The sequence below is a fragment of the Antedon mediterranea genome, chromosome 5 (assembly GCF_964355755.1).
Source record: "Antedon mediterranea chromosome 5, ecAntMedi1.1, whole genome shotgun sequence".
NCBI lineage: Eukaryota > Metazoa > Echinodermata > Crinoidea > Comatulida > Antedonidae > Antedon > Antedon mediterranea.
This window is the reverse complement of record NC_092674.1, coordinates 30,511,990-30,530,636: the sequence shown is the minus strand read 5'-3', so window position 1 is coordinate 30,530,636 and position 18,647 is coordinate 30,511,990. Positions and strand designations below refer to the sequence as shown.

Here is an 18,647-nt window from a genome sequence, read left to right as displayed (position 1 = left end):
CTTCTTGTTCGAAAATACTAATAAAAACTCGGATTCCAAATAAATTTATATTATTCCGGAGTTTATTCCAATTGAAGTTTAATTTAATCTGAAACTAAAAGAGAATACATACATGTATTATAACATAACTAACATACATAAATCGATTTAAACAATGCAATATACTATGTGTAATTCCTATTAAAACAGGTAACTCTTGATCTCTAATTAATCCAAAATCATCTTCATTATAATCAATAACATCGTAACAAAACATAAATGCTATAGCAATAGTAATTAAGTGAAAATTCAATATAAAACACGCTAATGCTTCATCACTTTATACATTTACTAAGCCTAACATATTCCGTTGAATATCTTTAATACAAACGTATCCTTTAACATACTAGATCAAGAGTGTAATAAAAGTTCTAACAAGTGTGCTAATACCCCTATGTATCATCATTCGTTCAGCCAATTCAGCGAACATATGTGACCTCGACGGTGATTAGGAATGCTAGCATAGGGTCTAATTACACTTAAAAGTTCACCCTGTTAATATATTGGACTATTTGATTGTGGGAAAACAATCATACACAAATATAATAATCAAGCAAGTAGCTTCATTCTAGAAATAATAATTAAAAACAAGTTCAAATATAAAGTTAACTATACTACAAAAACAACAAAGATTAATACAATTCTAATAAAACTGATAATACATGAGTTAGTCCTATCATCGATTCAATATCGGTCGTCATAATCAAGACGTTCGTTTCTTGATCACTCATCAATAAATAATTACTAATGGCCTAAAATAGTATAAGGATTGATCATCGTAAAAAGGCGATAGCCTTTCGTCTATGGCATCATCGGCTTCTAATAATTAATAAAATTCGATGTATCGCTACTAAAATAATAATATTAACAATATAAGTACACTGTAATTAATACACTGATATTCAGGTACAAACTCTCTAAAACAATTTGGGACCTTACTTTAATGTGTACAGATAGCCTATAATGCATATCCTGGGTACGTTAGTGTCTTTATACACACTGTACTATCATAAACAAAAAATGAGAAGTCACTAATCTATAATTAAATCTATCTTATAAAGCTTATTAAATATAACAAAACCAATTAAAGAGGTAATTAATACAAAACAACTGCTTACCTAAAAGAGCCAGTCGTACGGGCCAGATAGAAACTTTAAAAAACAGGTTGTTAATATGGTCGGAGCACTGTTACACTTGTATGTCTTGGCCTTATCTGTGTGCATCAGGAGAATGGAATGTGGGGCTAGGCTTTATGTCTTCTTTAATTAATTACAAACATCGCAAGAGGGCTCTCTATATTATGGTTCTCTGTCATTTGTGATTTTTCACTGGGTTACACCCTCCCCTCTCTAACTATGCATTGTCCCTAATGCAGACATAGCATTTCCAATATTAGTTAAAAAAACATAAAAGGAAGGATTTCCTAAATTATCGTATTGTAACCTAGCTGGTGGTCTTCTTTCTCTACGTGGACGGGTCGAAGTCTCCTCCCCTCTCAAATCGTCATCTTGGGTTTCTTCATGATCGATTTGGTCAGTGGTCAGAGGTTTATCACTTGCATCACTTGAAGTTAACAAGATCAGTTCATCCATTGAAGTTGGTTCCGGCTGAGTAACGATTGGTTGTGACGTTTTGGAAGTTGGTAGGGTTTGGGTGTCATCTGCTGAATCTGAATTAATTTTGTCTGCATCTGCATCACTATCTGCAGTTTCCATATCTTGCATTGGTTCCTCTATACAAGGGATAGATACATTATCATCATACAAGATGGTGGTGGTATCAGTCACAGTCATCTGATCTTTATTATCATTAACAGTGATGATGTTACTGTCATCATCAACAGAACTGCAGTTTTCATGTCCATCTCTGATCGGCATTCCGTCTCCGATACCTTCCACAATAACCGTGTCCGGTATCGGTCCATGCGTGCTATCAACACATGAATACGACCTGGGTGTAGGATCTACCACAACTTCAGTATCGTTTGCTGCTGTCTCCGACGTATCAGGATCCACCATCATACCACCAACAGCAATTTCGGGTATTGCTTCACTCGCAACACTTTCTCTGTTACCAGTCTCAATGTCGTGGATTATTTCAGGAGGTTCCTTCTGATCAGTCAGTAACCGGATAATTGATCGAGGTGTAAATGGAGGTACATCGACGTTTAGGTGTGGTTGAGTTGAAGAAGGTGTAGACAGTGGGTCTGGTATAACAGAATTATCATCTGGAATTAAAAGTTCCTCAGAATCAGCTACCGGTACTTGGTCCTCAGAGTCGCATACAGTACTATGGTGCTCTATAACTATTGGTACTATTAATTCATCATCTTCATCACTGTCACTCTCACTGTCATCACTAGTATCTTGAATATTATTGTTGATCTTCTGGTGGGATCTCGTCTTTGGTTTGTGGACTTTGGTGGGCTTTGTTGTAATTTCTTCCACTCCAGTTAGATAACCTATCGGCAGTAAGTGATCTCTGTGAAGTGTTTTAACAACGTCCCTATCCTTTTCTGGTGTCACTTTATAAACTGGCAGGTTTGGTAACTTATCCACTACTATATATGGATGTGACTTCCATTTATCTGCCAATTTGTTCTTGCCTTTTAGTCCAAAGTTCCTAACCATCACTCTATCTCCAGGTTGTAATTCGGAAGACTTTACTCTCAACTTTTCATCGTAGCGCCTTTTATTGGTAGCAGCATGTTTTTCGGCTTCCAACTTAGCTACTTCGTATGCCTTTTTCAGGCCTTGGCGCAGTTCTTTCACGTACTGTCCATGACTGGTGTGCGAGTGGCCATCGGTGCTGATACCAAAACAGATGTCTATGGGTAATCTTGCTTCTCTACCGAACATTAGATAGTAAGGAGAAAATCCAGTACTATCATTTTTGGTGCAGTTGTAGGCATGCACAAGAGCTCCGATGTGTCTGCTCCAATGGACCTTTTTTTCCGTTTCCAATGTTCCTAACATATTTAGGAGCGTTCTGTTAAAACGTTCAGGTTGGGGATCGCCTTGAGGGTGGTAGGGTGTAGTTCTAGACTTCTTTATCCCAAGCAGCGTCGTGAGCTGACGAATCACCTTGTTTTCAAACTCAGGGCCTTGATCTGAATGAAGTCGCGCTGGGAGACCATAGTGTTTGAAGTACTGCTCCCAAAGAACTTTTGCTACCGTACAAGCAGTTTGGTCTTTAGTAGCAAATGCTTGCGCATACCTTGTAAAATGATCTGTTACTACTAGGATGGATTTTCGACCACTTGCGTCGGGCTCTAACGATAGGAAATCCATGCAGACAAGTTCCATTGGGCCATTGGTCTTTATAGTGTGTAGTGGTGCAGACTTCTGCGGAAGCGCCTTTCTTGCAAGGCATCTTATGCAATGCTTTATCCAGGTATCAATATCTGCTGCCATCTTTGGCCAATAAAACCTTTCTCTAGCTAGTGCCGTAGTGCGTTCAACTCCTAGATGTCCGAGTTCATTGTGTAACATCCTGATTGACTTTTGTCTATATTCATCAGGCAAAACAAGCTGTCTAATAGGAGTGCCATCCGGTTTGATTACGTGTCTATATAGTATACCATCATGGATCTTCAGCCTATGGAATTCTCTATAAATCTGGAAAAGTTCTTTATTGTCATCGGTGTATTCCTTAGCAGGTTTCCGACCAGCGGTTACTGCGTTGCGTACTTTATTAATTACTGGGTCTTTCGTCTGAGCCTCTCTCCAATCTATAGAATCTGGATTTATATCTGAAGCTAAGAATTCATTGGGTATTTCATCTTGACCCATGCCCAAGCAATATGCATAGGGTGTAAAGTTCCTATGTGGATTCTTCTTACCCGACGTTTTAATAGTAACTGAGTTTCGAGCATATATTGCATCCATAGCATCTTTCGAACATACTTGGAGTCTTGTTTCTAATAGATCCTTGATGTTTTGTTGATCTGAGATGTCCTTTGAGGCTGAGTTATTCAGTGTAGGTCTTCTCGACAAGGCGTCAGCATCTTGGTTGGTGCGGCCAGGTTTATACTTGATTGTAAAGTCGAAATTTGCTAAGGCAGCAAGCCATCTATGTCCTGTAGCATCAAGTTTCGCGCTCGTCAAAACATAGGTTAACGGATTGTTATCTGTCAAAACTTGAGTTCCTTTTGCATGATACAAATAGTCACGAAATTGGTCGGTGACAGCCCACTTCAAGGCGAGGAATTCAAGCTTATGAGCTGGATAATTTCTTTCACTCTGTATCAGACTTCTGCTGGCGTATGCTACTGGTTTCAACTTTCCCTGAACTTCTTGGCATAAAACAGCACCAAGCCCGTCTCGACTTGCATCAATGTGAAGAATGAACTGTTTAGTAATATCAGCATAAGCCAGAACTGGAGATGAAGACAACTTATCTTTCAAAGTCTGAAAGGCATTTTCACATTCATCGGTCCATGAGTCACCAAATGGATCTGATGCTCGTTTCAAATCAGATTTCTGATGGTTGCGTTTCTTCACCCGTCCTCGCTTCGGGGCATATCCGTAACCACTAGATAGGGCATGAAGAGGATTAGCAATCTTGGAGTAGCCTTCCACAAACCGTCGATAGTAGCCGGTAAGTCCTAAAAAACTTCGCAACTCTTTTGCGTTAGTTGGACGTGGCCAAAACTTCACTGAAGATACTTTATCAGGATCAGTCTGGATTCCTTCTTCACTAACAATATGGCCTAAGTACTTGACAGACTTGCAGAAAAACTGACACTTTTCTGGAGATACCTTTAAACCGTAATCATTTAGTCGATCTAATACTTTGAGGAGACGAGTTTCCATTTCTTCAGGGGTTTTGGCGAAAACAATTAGGTCGTCCATATACACAAGAACTTCTAAGTAATTCAGTCCAGACATACAGGTTTCCATGAGACGTTGGAAGGTAGCTGGTGCTCCTTTTATACCTTGCGGCATTCGCTCGAACTCATAAAAACCTACAGGACAGGTGAATGCTGTTCGCTCCTTGTCTTCCTCTTTCATGGGAATTTGGTAAAATCCAGATTTCAAATCTATGACTGAGAACCAGCTCGAGCCGCTTAAATAGTCTACTGCATCTTGAATTAAAGGCACAGTGTACTGGTCTGGAACTGACCTTGAATTTAGTAGTCGGTAATCAACACACATCCTCAAGCTTCCATTTTTCTTGCGAACAAGTACTATTGGAGAGGCATATCGGCTCCTAGATTCACGAATTACTCCATGGTCTAACAGCTCTTGTATGTGATTCTGTAAGTCTTTAAGATCAGCAGGTGATACCTTCCGAGTACGCTCACGGAAGGGGCTGTCGTCAGTAAGGTTGATTTCGTGTTCTGCATGTTTTGTAAGACCTAGATCCCATTCATGCTTGGCAAAAACGTTTGATCTGGTTTCAAACTTCTCTAGTATGCGGGTCTTTATTTCGGGTGAAACATTTTGTCCCCACTTGAACGGCAATTTAGAGACAGTAACATCTTTACTAGCTGTACTGGACACATTAGTCATTCCACATGTTACATTACTATTACTATTTACATCAGTCGAATAAATTGGAGAAGAAATAAAATCTGGGAGAGTTGCTTCCGCCAGCGGAGCACCCGTAGGAATATGGATATCATCCTTAGTTGAATTGTATATATTTACAGTTAGTTTACAAGTTGACGTGTGCGAAACCTCTGCTATACTTGCCACTGGAACTATACCTCGATTATTACCTCTACTGAGAGAATCTATAAGCACAGTCTTTGGTGTTCGCAAACGGTTCCGTATAATACCTTGAACTTCCTTGGTCATACCTGCAGGAATGGTAGTCGAGCCTTTCGCTTTTACTACTCCCAACTTCCCTTCGCTACCTAATCGTGCTTCTTTCTCTGCCTTGCTATACAGTGTGGCGCACCAGGAATGCATATTTAACTTTTGCAAATATTGATTACCAGCATCTTTCTTACATCGTCTTCTTAAGTTATCAAAAAGACCAGTGTTAGTACCAACTATAATTTGGTGTTGTGCCTGTGGATTGTCTTTTATTACTAATGTTAAAGTTGAAAATGACTGTCGGGTGCCTGCAAAATGTTGGTTAAAGCCTAATTCTATCTTGGTCCAGCCAAGATACGGTATCTTTCCGCCTCCACCATGCCAAAGAACAAGGTCAGAAAGTGGATACAGCTTTGTATTTAAAGACTCAAAGATGGAATTACTAATAACGGTAACTTGAGATCCGCTGTCGAGGAGACAAGGATGGCATATTCCATTAATGTAACAGACATCAACTATACTTTCTCCAACTAAACCATGTGGAATGTCACTATTCGGAGCTACTGATCGTCTGATGACATCTGGTCGCTCCTTCTCAGATGCCGTCTTCCGTTTCCCTGATGCAGTGCAGCTATCAGTTTTTCGTTCACTAGCTCTTGGTTCTGGCTATTCTGGCAACTACGTCTCATGTGTCCCTCTTCTCCACATTTATAGCAAAAGTATGATCGGGGCCGTCTAGGCTGACGTGATTGGCTAGAAGAATTTGGTGGTGTTGTAGACTCAGTTGACTGTTGCTGGTAGCTACATGCTGAATTAGCCAGGAGTTGCTCAATCCTACTTAGCCTCTCAGCCAGGTCTTGTTCTGACTTCCGGTCATTTACTGCTTCAACCTTCGCCACATGTGCGATTCTAGCACCAATCGCCTTTGCCTTCTTGGTTTTCCCTTGGCATTCCTCTTCCCATCTACGCACCTGTCCTAGAAGAGTCAGGTAGGTCGGTGCATTAACAACCTGATCTCGAAGATGCAGGTCTACGAGGAGAAGTTGGTCGAAGAGAGTTCCCTTCAGGAATTGCTTCAAAAGCGCCTGGTTGGCCTTGTCTGCTGCAATCCCTCCCTTTTGTACTATCTGCCTCAATGAAGACTGTAGTCTGGACAAATAATCAGAAGGCTTCTCACCTGCTTGCTGATCTAAACCCACAAACTGGTGATATAGTTCTTCTCCCGAAAGCGTAGTTCCAAACACCACCTCCAACGCGTCCAAGTAGTCTTTGGCGGTGGCTTGCGGGTTATCTTTCTTCAAGTCATCTATAATATCTAATGCTGGGGATCTTAGAGCCTCTCTCAGTCTTCTCTTCTTCTCCGATTGGGAGACTTCAGTTTCGGCTTCTTCTATCAGTGCTTTGGCTTGCGCCCGCCAAACATGGTATTTGTCCTCATCTTTTGACTTATCGGTTGTGTGACCAGAGAACACACGAAGCTTTCGGTAGTTGCTACCAAGCGAAAGTCTGGACAGATCAATTGCCGGTGAAGTGTTATTTGTAGAAGCTGTTGGTGCCGGAGACGATGATACCATTGGTGTTGAAATCACGGCTGTCTTCTTTAGGATGATGGTTCGCATCTCCATGTCTTCGGCTACCACAATCGTTTCTGGGATGTTCAGTTCTCTGACATGTATGGAAAGCTTTGCCAATACTAGCGTCTTCTGCCAGCCATGAGCATCTACCTCCTCTCGTCTGTCCACTGTTTCAGTTGGAAGCGACCCACACAGAGAAATATAAATTCGTTTTGTAGGAATTTCCAATTTTCGGCTGACTAACAGCAAACATCGATCTACGGGGTAGTTCTTTTCCTCACACCACTCGATTCCGTACGAAACGTAGTCTGGCATGATCTTTTGTACACTGGCTCAATATTCCTTAAAATTCCAAGCTTCAATTGGGTTTCCCGGACGAGCCCCCAATTTGTAACCCTTCTTGTTCGAAAATACTAATAAAAACTCGGATTCCAAATAAATTTATATTATTCCGGAGTTTATTCCAATTGAAGTTTAATTTAATCTGAAACTAAAAGAGAATACATACATGTATTATAACATAACTAACATACATAAATCGATTTAAACAATGCAATATACTATGTGTAATTCCTATTAAAACAGGTAACTCTTGATCTCTAATTAATCCAAAATCATCTTCATTATAATCAATAACATCGTAACAAAACATAAATGCTATAGCAATAGTAATTAAGTGAAAATTCAATATAAAACACGCTAATGCTTCATCACTTTATACATTTACTAAGCCTAACATATTCCGTTGAATATCTTTAATACAAACGTATCCTTTAACATACTAGATCAAGAGTGTAATAAAAGTTCTAACAAGTGTGCTAATACCCCTATGTATCATCATTCGTTCAGCCAATTCAGCGAACATATGTGACCTCGACGGTGATTAGGAATGCTAGCATAGGGTCTAATTACACTTAAAAGTTCACCCTGTTAATATATTGGACTATTTGATTGTGGGAAAACAATCATACACAAATATAATAATCAAGCAAGTAGCTTCATTCTAGAAATAATAATTAAAAACAAGTTCAAATATAAAGTTAACTATACTACAAAAACAACAAAGATTAATACAATTCTAATAAAACTGATAATACATGAGTTAGTCCTATCATCGATTCAATATCGGTCGTCATAATCAAGACGTTCGTTTCTTGATCACTCATCAATAAATAATTACTAATGGCCTAAAATAGTATAAGGATTGATCATCGTAAAAAGGCGATAGCCTTTCGTCTATGGCATCATCGGCTTCTAATAATTAATAAAATTCGATGTATCGCTACTAAAATAATAATATTAACAATATAAGTACACTGTAATTAATACACTGATATTCAGGTACAAACTCTCTAAAACAATTTGGGACCTTACTTTAATGTGTACAGATAGCCTATAATGCATATCCTGGGTACGTTAGTGTCTTTATACACACTGTACTATCATAAACAAAAAATGAGAAGTCACTAATCTATAATTAAATCTATCTTATAAAGCTTATTAAATATAACAAAACCAATTAAAGAGGTAATTAATACAAAACAACTGCTTACCTAAAAGAGCCAGTCGTACGGGCCAGATAGAAACTTTAAAAAACAGGTTGTTAATATGGTCGGAGCACTGTTACACTTGTATGTCTTGGCCTTATCTGTGTGCATCAGGAGAATGGAATGTGGGGCTAGGCTTTATGTCTTCTTTAATTAATTACAAACATCGCAAGAGGGCTCTCTATATTATGGTTCTCTGTCATTTGTGATTTTTCACTGGGTTACACCAATCCAACTAAAATTGGGCCAACATGGTGAATCAAAATATGCTGTTGTCGCTACGTTGAGTAATCATATGCGTTTCATTCATTCGTTCGTTCATTCATTTATTTAACGTTCTTTTCCATGGAACAATTATACTCTTCAACGGTTATTTTTATTTCAATATCATATTGAGGATCTACACCAGAAGAACAAATTATTCTTGTCACGTATAAGACCCTATCGAACTAAAATAATATAATTAACAAGTAAACAGATAAAGTAATTGAGACAATAAATCAATAAAAAATAAACAACAGTACGACATCTATGAATATTTGATATGTGAACTACTTTTGAAAAAACATGTTTGATTTAGATCCCTGTCACCCCAACCCATGTCAGAATGGTGGTCGGTGTAGTAGAAGTGGTTCTACTTATCACTGTACTTGCCGTGACTGTTATGCAGGAACACGGTGCCACAGTAAGTAATTATTGGTTAGATATTGTTCATAAGACCAGGGAAGAGTTAAATTACAATTTAACTCTTCCCTGATAAGACTAAATTTGTTGCCCCTTATGGCGTGTCACAACTATAATTGAACTCAACAAGTAAACTGGTCGCTGGGGGCGCTACATATTATACTTTTTTTGGTCTGAGGCCTAGTTTTTTGTTAACATGACTATTTCTTTCTCCACACATCTTATTTATATAGAATTTAGAATTTTAGCTTATTCTATTATGAAATTTATTTCAAACTTAATATATTATTTAATTTTAATTAATTTAATTTGTTGTTTATTGTTTTATTTCACAGTCCGTAGGCCTACTGCTGATAGTTGGCGCTGCCGGGAGGAACCTCATCTTCTACAAAAATAAACAAATCCATATTAAAGAATTATATTCCACTGCATTTATTAATTAAACTTTCTATAGCTGGAAGAATTGATATACAAATTTGTATGATTTATCTTAACCTTTGATTTTTGTATTAAGCTCTGTCTACATTATCAAACTAGTTTGACAAAAAAAGTGTGTGCCCAAATGGTTGTGATATGACGTCATCGCATTTTTTTGTCACATCAAGTTTGGTAGTGTACACATTAGCAAATACAAAATATAATATTGTATATATTTGTGTAGCCAGTGATAATTCCCTTTCTCTATTACAGTTTCATAAAATGTTTACATATAGCTGTAACTTATTCCTCTTTTTGTTAATAAAATGTTAGTTTATTTAAAGAATAAATTGTTTAAGAAGACCAAAATACATAAAAGGCGGCTAAAATCAGCAAAGATTAACACAACTAATAAAGTCACTAACAATTCCGACAGACGCCAAAAAATAAATTGTATAGCAACATTTGATTGTGTCTTGTGTGCTTTTTAGATCTATAGTATATTACTGCGGTACTTGCAAACAAATCTGACGATGGATAGATAGAAAAATAGGTTGAAACTTCATGATCGAAATATAACACGGGTCAGAAATTAATATAAAAAGCTTAATTTTATTTTAATATTAAACACACTTGAAAAAACACAACAGCTTGGTTTCAACTAGCTTTAGACACGCATGACATAAAGCTTGGTTTCCAATGTGATGCAATTCGCAAGGACGTAAGCGTAACTCACGCAAATTGACCAATAAGCGACAGTTTATCGTATAATCCATCGCATGTGATTGGTCATATTACGTTGCGCTTACGTACGTTCTTGCGTTGCGTCCTAGTGGGAACGAAGCTTTACGAAAGATAACCGTAATACTAATAAACAACAACATAATGGAAACGCCATGTCATTTGAAGACACTTTATTTCAACAGAGATGTATAATCAATTCACATACAATTAAATGATAACTAAAGTTAAATAAAATCATCTCCTTCCAAAGATATGAATGAATTTCATATTAACTGTTATTATTATTGTTATTATTACTGTTTAGGTGGCGCGTCAAGCCATAAGCTATACTGGGATTGAGTGTTTAGGTGACGCGTCGAGCCATAAGCTATACTGGGATTGAGTGTTTAAGTGACGCGTCGAGCCATAAGCTATACTGGGATTGAGTGTTTAGGTGACGCGTCGAGCCATAAGCTATACCGGGATTGAGTGTTTAGGTGACGCGTCGAGCCATAAGCTATACCGGGATTGAGTGTTTAGGTGACGCGTCGAGCCATAAGCTATACCGGGATTGAGTGTTTAGGTGACGCGTCGAGCCATAAGCTATACTGGGATTGAGTGTTTAGGTGACGCGTCGAGTCATAAGCTATACTGGGATTGAGTGTTTAGGTGACGCGTCGAGCCAAAAGCTATACCGGGATTGAGTGTTTAGGTGACGCGTCGAGCCATAAGCTATACTAGGATTGAGTGTTTAGGTGACGCGTCGAGCCATAAGCTATACTGGAATTGAGTGTTTAGGTGGCGCGTCGAGCCAAAAGCTATACTGGGATTGAGAGTTTTTAGGTGACGCGTCGCGAGCCATAAGCTATACTGGGATTGAGAGTGTTTAGGTGGCGCGTCGAGCCATAAGCTATACTGGGATTGAGAGTGTTTAGGTGGCGCGTCGAGCCAAAAGCTATACTGGGATTGAGAGTGTTTAGGTGGCGCGTCGACCCAAAAGCTATACTGGGATTGAGAGTTTTTAGGTGACGCGTCGAGCCATAAGCTATACTGGGATTGAGAGTTTTTAGGTGGCGCGTCGAGCCAAAAGCTATACTGGGATTGAGAGTTTTTAGGTGACGCGTCGAGCCATAAGCTATACTGGGATTGAGAGTTTTTAGGTGGCGCGTCGAGATAAAATGTGTAAAAACTATGTACAATTTAAGAAGCAAACAAGGGAGAACTAAAAACGCAATGTCGAATTGCATACAATTTATCTAATGTCGGCTTTGGGGCAGCTCACACACAAAGAACAACAATTTGTCACAGCGCCAGTTGTTCCAAGTTAGGCTATTTCCATTTTTTGGCCAAGTATGGGCGCAGTGATCCACTTGCAAGTAATTTGGTTCAGATGGGGCCCATTCTGTATACACCGCTTCTTCGCTGGTATCACTCCATACCCAACGAGATACATTGTCTTTGTTGCTCAAGCCAATCCAGTAGTTAACCGGTACACCTCCTTGGACAGGCGTAGTGGTCCGCCCATTAGTAGCCGATTCCCAGAGGTCTGCGACAAACCGATTTTCAACAGAGCTTCTGATAGAAACCATGTGACCCATTTCGAACTCATTGAAGTACTTGTTACAACTTTCCTCTGCGTCACTCCAGTTCAACAAGTTTCCAAAGATACGATAACAGCTTTCTTGGAATGGAACCCAAAAGGTTGGACAAACAGTTTTTGATTCCACGCCATACTTCATTTGTGTGACAGCAAATAATATGCCCACTAACAAGCTCACAACTCTGTCGAAGTAAAAACATGTTTGATTGAAAAATATACGATAAATATATCTTTTTTTTAAACAGAAAACGAATAGAAAAGTGTTCATTCTAAAACTATAGTATTAACATAAACGAGATTTTACGTTTAACATAGTAATCTATATATAAATTTACGTAAGGGCAAAATTCGGTAAATCGCGCCTTACTTCTAGAATTTTTACTCGATGGTATACAAAGTTGGTTCGTACTTTCGGTACTGATTTTAACCACCTGATGTAACCCTGTTTACTAATTAAATTGAGTTAGATAATTAGTTATTGACGATTAAAACGAATTTAGGTTCAACGATTTGCCCCAAATAGGGGTGTTTTCCGATCGTGGTATACACTGTCTAATGGATGTCCAACTTGAAAAATACCCGCACACAATAATACGAGGACGCTTCGCATTTTCCTATCTCCTCCTACGATAATTGTGTTAAATAGCTGAAAACCGGTTGAACTGCTCGGGTACAGCATCATAATGTTGAAGACAGGCCGATTTTCTTTAAAAAATACTATTTTGATAGATTTAATTTACGTTTTTACAAATGTATTGATTTGCGATGAATGGAACATTCCAATCTCTCAGTCTGCCAGTTTGGTTTAACACAAGTAGGTAAATTTATGAGCCCTTGGAGAATAAACTTGCAATACTTTGACAATACAGTACTGCAAACACGTCCTATTAACCATTTTTGGTCGTCATTTGAATCGAACATTTCTTACTGTGAATAGATGTAAAAAAATATATACAAACATTTCTTACTGTGAATACTGTTAGATGTAAAAAAAATATATACAAATAAACTTTATTACTGTGATTATGGGTAGGCTCTACTGTTAGATATATAAACACGTAATATACAAATAAACTTTATTACTGACAGTTGCTTCTCAATGTTTGCATTAATTAATAATTACAAAAATATAAACGTCGTAGTGGTGTATCGTTACATGTACTTTACTATTTCAATCGATTATGACAGTGACAGTTTTAACAAAGTATTAAATCGCAAATGTTTTACTATATTTAGTCACCGTTAGTGGTATATTATTTATAGGCCTATAAAAAATGAAAACAATATTTCGTTACTGACGTGGATAAAGAATATATTTAAAAATTGTTCCTCTTTGTACCTATCCTCTTTCCCATCCCTCAACCCTAATTGGGTTTCTTTAAATGAATAAACAATTTGGACTCATTTTGTGGTAAATTTCTCTTTCGGAAGTAATTCCCAGGGTGCTAATTTTGGTTGACTACATAAATCATTGTGTCTACTTATTCGTTTCTGTAAACGACAATGTATTATAGTTAAGTCCTGCGGTACGTGCATTTGAAATCGCCAGATTTTTTACCCTGAAATTACTGTGTATTCGAGAACCATCTGTGGGCACGACCTAGATGGTACGCGAGCGAAGCGAGCGTACCATCTAGTCTATATATAAATTTACGTAAGGGCAAAATTCGGTAAATCACGCCTTACTTCTAGAATTTTTACTCGATGGTATATAAAGTTGGTTCGTACTTTCGGTACTGATTTTAACCACCTGATGTAACCCTGTTTACTAATTAAATTAAGTTAGATAATTAGTTATTGACGATTAAAACGAATTTAGGTTCAACGATTTGCCTCAAATAGGGGTGTTTTCCGATCGTGGTATACACTGTCTAATGGATGTCCATCTTGAAAAATACCCGCCACAAAAATGCGAGGAGGCTTCGCATTTTCCTATCTCCTCCTACGATAATTGTTTTTAATAGCTGAAAACCGGTTGAACAGCTAGAGTACACCATCATAATGTTGAAGACAGGCCGATTTTCTTTAAAAAATACTATGTTGATAGATTTAATATATGATTATACAAATGTATTGATTTGCGATGAATGGAACATCCCAATCTCTCAGTCTGCCAGAGTTTGGTTTAACACAAGTAGGTAAATTTATGAGCCCTTGGTTTAACACATACGGTAGGTAAATATATGGGCCCTTTGAGAATAAACTTGCAATACTTTGACAATACTGTAAATACCTATTAACTATTTTTAGTCCTCATTTGAATCGAACATTTCTTACTGTGAATGTTCGTACTGTTAGATGTAATATAAAAATATATACAGATAAACTTTATTACTGAGATTGTGGATAGGATCTACTGTTAGATATATAAACACATTATTATATACAAATAAACTTTATACTGACAGTTCCTTCTCAACGTTTGTATTAATTAATAATTACCAATAAAATAAACGTCGTAGTGGTGTATCGTGACATGTACTTTAATATTTCAATCGATTATGACAGTGACAGTTTTAACAAAGTATTAAATCCGGGATTAAATCGCAAATGTTTTACTGTATTTAGAGGTATATTATTTATAGGCCTATAAAACACGAAAAAAATATTTCGTTACTGAGTGGATAAAGAATATATTTAAAAATTGTTCCTCTTTGTACCTATCCGCTTTCCCATCCCTCAACCCTAATATAAAAAAACCCATACAAAACACAAATTGGGTTTCTTTAAATGAGTCCAAATCAAAAATTTGGACTCATTTTGTGATAATTTTCTCCTTCGGAAGTAATTCCCAGAGTGGTAATTTTAGTTGACTACATAAATCATCGTGTCTGCGGTACGTACATTTGAAATCGCCAGTTTTGTGACGCTGAAATTACTGTGTATTCGAGAACCATCTGTGGGCACGACCTAGATGGTACGCTCGCTTCGCTCGCGTACCATCTAGTAATCTATATATAAATTTACGTAAGGGCAAAATTCGGTAAATCGCGCCTTACTTTTAGAATTTTTACTCGATGGTATGTAAAGTTGGTTCGTACTTTCGGTACTGATTTTAACCGCCTGATGTAACCCTGTTTACTAATTAAATTAAGTTAGATAATTAGTTATGGACGATTAAAACGAATTTAGGTTCAACGATTTGCCCCAGATAGGGGTGTTTTCCGATCGTGGTATACACTGTCTAATGGATGTCCATCTTGAAAAATACCCGCCACAAAAATGCGAGGAGGCTTCGCATTTTCCTATCTCCTCCTACGATAATTGTTTTTAATAGCTGAAAACCGGTTGAACAGCTGGAGTATAGTATCATAATGTTGAAGACAGGCCGATTTTCTTAAAAAAATACTATTTTGATAGATTTAATATACGTTTATACAAATGTATTGATTTGCGATGAATGGAACATTCCAATCTCTGTGTCGTTCCACAAATGTCTATTCCCTCAGGCGTCGTAAAGGAAAGTACTGTATACTCATAACAGAAATTCGATCCATTTTTTTTTTCAATCTGTGCTGCAGAGGTTGGATATAATTTTTTTTAAACGGATAATGAGCTAGCGTTTTCAGTCGCCGTAATTTAATATTTATTACCGATTAAATCGAATTTATGATTTGCCCCGAATAGAGGTGGTTTTCACAAATTGTTTAACATTATATATAAACATACGTCGTAGTGTATCGTTACATGTACTGTACTATTTCAATCGACTACGACGGTGATAGTTTCAACAAAGTATACATCGCAATGTTTTACTGTGTTTAGTGGTATATTATTTGTAAAACATGTTAATTAATATTTCGTTACAAAATAAAGAATATATTTAAAAATTGTTCCTCTTTGCACCCATCCTCTTCCCCATCTCTCAACCATAATGTTACATACAAAACACAAATTAAGTTTGTTTAAATTTGAATTGGTCTCATTTTGTGACAACTTTCTCTTTCGGAAGTAATTCCCAGTGTGCTAATTTTAGTTGAGTACATCAATCACAGTGTCTATTTAAAGACCCCTTCCCTGCAATTGTGGACGTTTTTTGGAAAATAATACATATATATCACTTTAAAAACATTAAACCATGTCATTCCTTGTCTTAAATGTACGTTTTATGGTAAATTATGATAAAAAGTGAAAAACAATGCACTACCTAAGTAGCTCGCGGCGATCGACCTCTCGTGGACGGTCTTAGGCCTAGCCTAGCTAGGCTTAGTTTTGTAGGCCTAGCTGGTAAACATCGGTAACGTACGAACATCGTACGCTAGCTATATACCTAGCCTGACGTTGTATAGTTGCTGCATTAATTGTCTTTCTATTTTTGCCAGACTCCGTTGATACAAATTGGGGAAAACCCGGTATTTTCGCTGAAAAGTTAAGGAGTCTTCCATTTGTTTTGGCCTCACGATCGATCGAAAAGTGGGCGAATTACAGGTGAAAAACAAAAATATCTATCCGCGCGCAATGCATTTTGGGATTTATAGCGGGCCGCTATAATTATTAGAATCGACTTATTTTTCACATTTTTAACCGTTTAAAGACGAAAAAAGTTATCGCAATAGGACCATATAGTATTATTTTTAAATATAGTTTGTGATCTTAAATTAAATCTAAAAAACATAGGGAATGGGGCTTTAATCGTTCCTGTAAACGACATATATTATTGTCCTGCATTATTGTACATTTGAAATCGCCAGTTTTTTAACGCTGAAATTACTGTGTATTCGAGAACCTTCTGTGGGCACGACCTAGATGGTACGCGAGCGAAGCGAGCGTATAATAATAATAATAATAACACTAACAATAATAATAATAATAATAATAATAACAATAACACTACTATTAATAATAATAATAATAATAACACTAATAATAATAATAATAATAATCAAATAAGAATGTTATTTGACGAATTAATATTGGATCCAATCCCATTTTTTACACTAGACTAGTATATATAACTGTACAATCATTAATTCATGTGTAACAGATCAAACTGTACTTCAGAACTTATTCTACATAATGAATACACCAAGTATTAACATTAACAAGATACTTACTTAAGCTGCATAGTGATTAAAGAAACTGATTTCCAATATTCAGACTTATGTGATCTTGATAAGAGAACCAATGTTCCAATTGTGATATTTTTAAACAAGTTTTCCCTTTTATGGTAACCTGTGGTAGGTGTTTTCTTTTGAACCACCAATAGAAATACACATTAATGTAACGAAACATTAAAAATACTGACATGGCCTATAAATCAGTTCATGAAAAAGTTGTTTACCAAGAATGTGTATGATTTATAAGGTCCCTTAACATTACCGAATGTCATATAATCTAAATAAAACATTAAATTGTCTATGTTGTCTTATATATTTCAAATTTTAACGTCAGGTTTAATTTAAGTGAGTGGCTTTAAACAAAGCAATTCACAAAGAGTCGGTACACTTTCCTGGGGTTCAGAAGTTCTAAAATTGTTTGCCGTTCGATTCAGTTCAGACTCAAAATCGTTGGTCAAATTACTAGCGAATACTATACGTCATTACTTGTTTCTATTACTCCGAAATTTACCCACAAACAATTATTTACTGGTCATTTTAACGTTTCTATTTCTCCGAACCTACAAACAATGTACTGGTGGTCATCTTAACGTTTCTATTACTCCGAACCCACATATATACAAATCACATCCTTCTTTAAAAGTAGTACTTTAAACAAATTACTTGTGTCGTGTATAAACTATAGGTTGCTATACATTAAATTTGCTTTAAGCGTCCGAACAATGGGAAACATGCAGTGTTTTTAAAACAAACCTATAGCACAAAATTCGACAAACCTTGAATTGTTGACATGTTTCACGTGTCTTCGTCGTCAGGAGAACATATTTTTACTACCGGACACACTATTCAGGAGAAAATTTAATTTTGTTCAATTTTGTGCTGTAATTATTTTGTTTAAAAAAACTTTATATTTTATACCAGCACGAATGAGAAACATGTCATAATACATCGTACTAAGGAGGAAAAAAGCATGAAGGAAAATGGCTGTCACTACATGATAAAAGGAGAGTTAAACAGAAGCATGAAGCTGTACATGGGAGAAATACGTCAGGCACTAAAATAAAAATTCCAGACTTAATGAATATATTTACAAATTAATTTATGTCGACTAAAGATTCACAAACTCTGACTGACAGGTAGTCAAGTTGAGTATACCAAAAAGACAATGATAGGTTCTGTACTTTCATAGTAGGTTTCCTTAACAATTCCTGGAAGAGTACCAGTATCATAGGATGTTTTCCTCA

The 18,647-nt window shown here is 36.8% G+C and overlaps 5 protein-coding genes and 1 long non-coding RNA gene across 6 annotated transcripts in view; 3 read left to right on the top strand and 3 right to left on the bottom strand.

Moving 5' to 3' along the window:
* LOC140049919 (uncharacterized) overlaps nucleotides 1-18,647 on the top strand; it is a gene marked incomplete at its 3' end in the record, with an annotated part of 43,890 nt that overhangs the window by 10,033 nt on the left and 15,210 nt on the right. The window lies entirely within an intron of this gene.
* LOC140048925 (uncharacterized) overlaps nucleotides 1-18,647 on the top strand; it is a 36,584-nt gene that overhangs the window by 2,853 nt on the left and 15,084 nt on the right. The gene's annotated exons all lie outside the window — the stretch shown is intronic.
* On the bottom strand, nucleotides 56-3,643 carry LOC140050390 (uncharacterized). The gene is made up of 2 exons (XM_072095555.1): nucleotides 1,158-3,643; nucleotides 56-94 (listed from the first exon to the last, which is right to left on the bottom strand). Exon 1 carries the CDS (start codon nucleotides 3,528-3,530, stop codon nucleotides 1,389-1,391), a length of 2,142 nt encoding a protein of 713 aa, XP_071951656.1. The 5' UTR covers nucleotides 3,531-3,643; the 3' UTR covers nucleotides 56-94; nucleotides 1,158-1,388.
* On the bottom strand, nucleotides 6,267-9,124 carry LOC140050392 (paraneoplastic antigen Ma3 homolog). The gene is made up of 2 exons (XM_072095559.1): nucleotides 8,929-9,124; nucleotides 6,267-7,865 (listed from the first exon to the last, which is right to left on the bottom strand). Exon 2 carries the CDS (start codon nucleotides 7,688-7,690, stop codon nucleotides 6,362-6,364), a length of 1,329 nt encoding a protein of 442 aa, XP_071951660.1. The 5' UTR covers nucleotides 7,691-7,865; nucleotides 8,929-9,124; the 3' UTR covers nucleotides 6,267-6,361.
* Nucleotides 9,180-10,487, top strand: LOC140050416 (uncharacterized). Its single transcript, XR_011845392.1, has 2 exons — nucleotides 9,180-9,607; nucleotides 9,942-10,487. It is a non-coding gene; the product is annotated as an uncharacterized lncRNA (long non-coding RNA).
* Nucleotides 10,923-17,557, bottom strand: LOC140050405 (C-type lectin mannose-binding isoform-like). The gene is made up of 2 exons (XM_072095578.1): nucleotides 17,401-17,557; nucleotides 10,923-12,528 (listed from the first exon to the last, which is right to left on the bottom strand). The coding sequence occupies exons 1-2, from the start codon at nucleotides 17,409-17,411 to the stop codon at nucleotides 12,003-12,005; spliced, it is 537 nt and encodes a 178-aa protein (XP_071951679.1). The 5' UTR covers nucleotides 17,412-17,557; the 3' UTR covers nucleotides 10,923-12,002.

Bases quoted from the DNA above. Each gene is read 5' to 3' on its own strand.
- LOC140050390 (XM_072095555.1), bottom strand. From the start codon at position 3,530: ATGTTACACAATGAACTCGGACATCTAGGAGTTGAACGCACTACGGCA.
- LOC140050392 (XM_072095559.1), bottom strand. From the start codon at position 7,690: ATGCCAGACTACGTTTCGTACGGAATCGAGTGGTGTGAGGAAAAGAAC.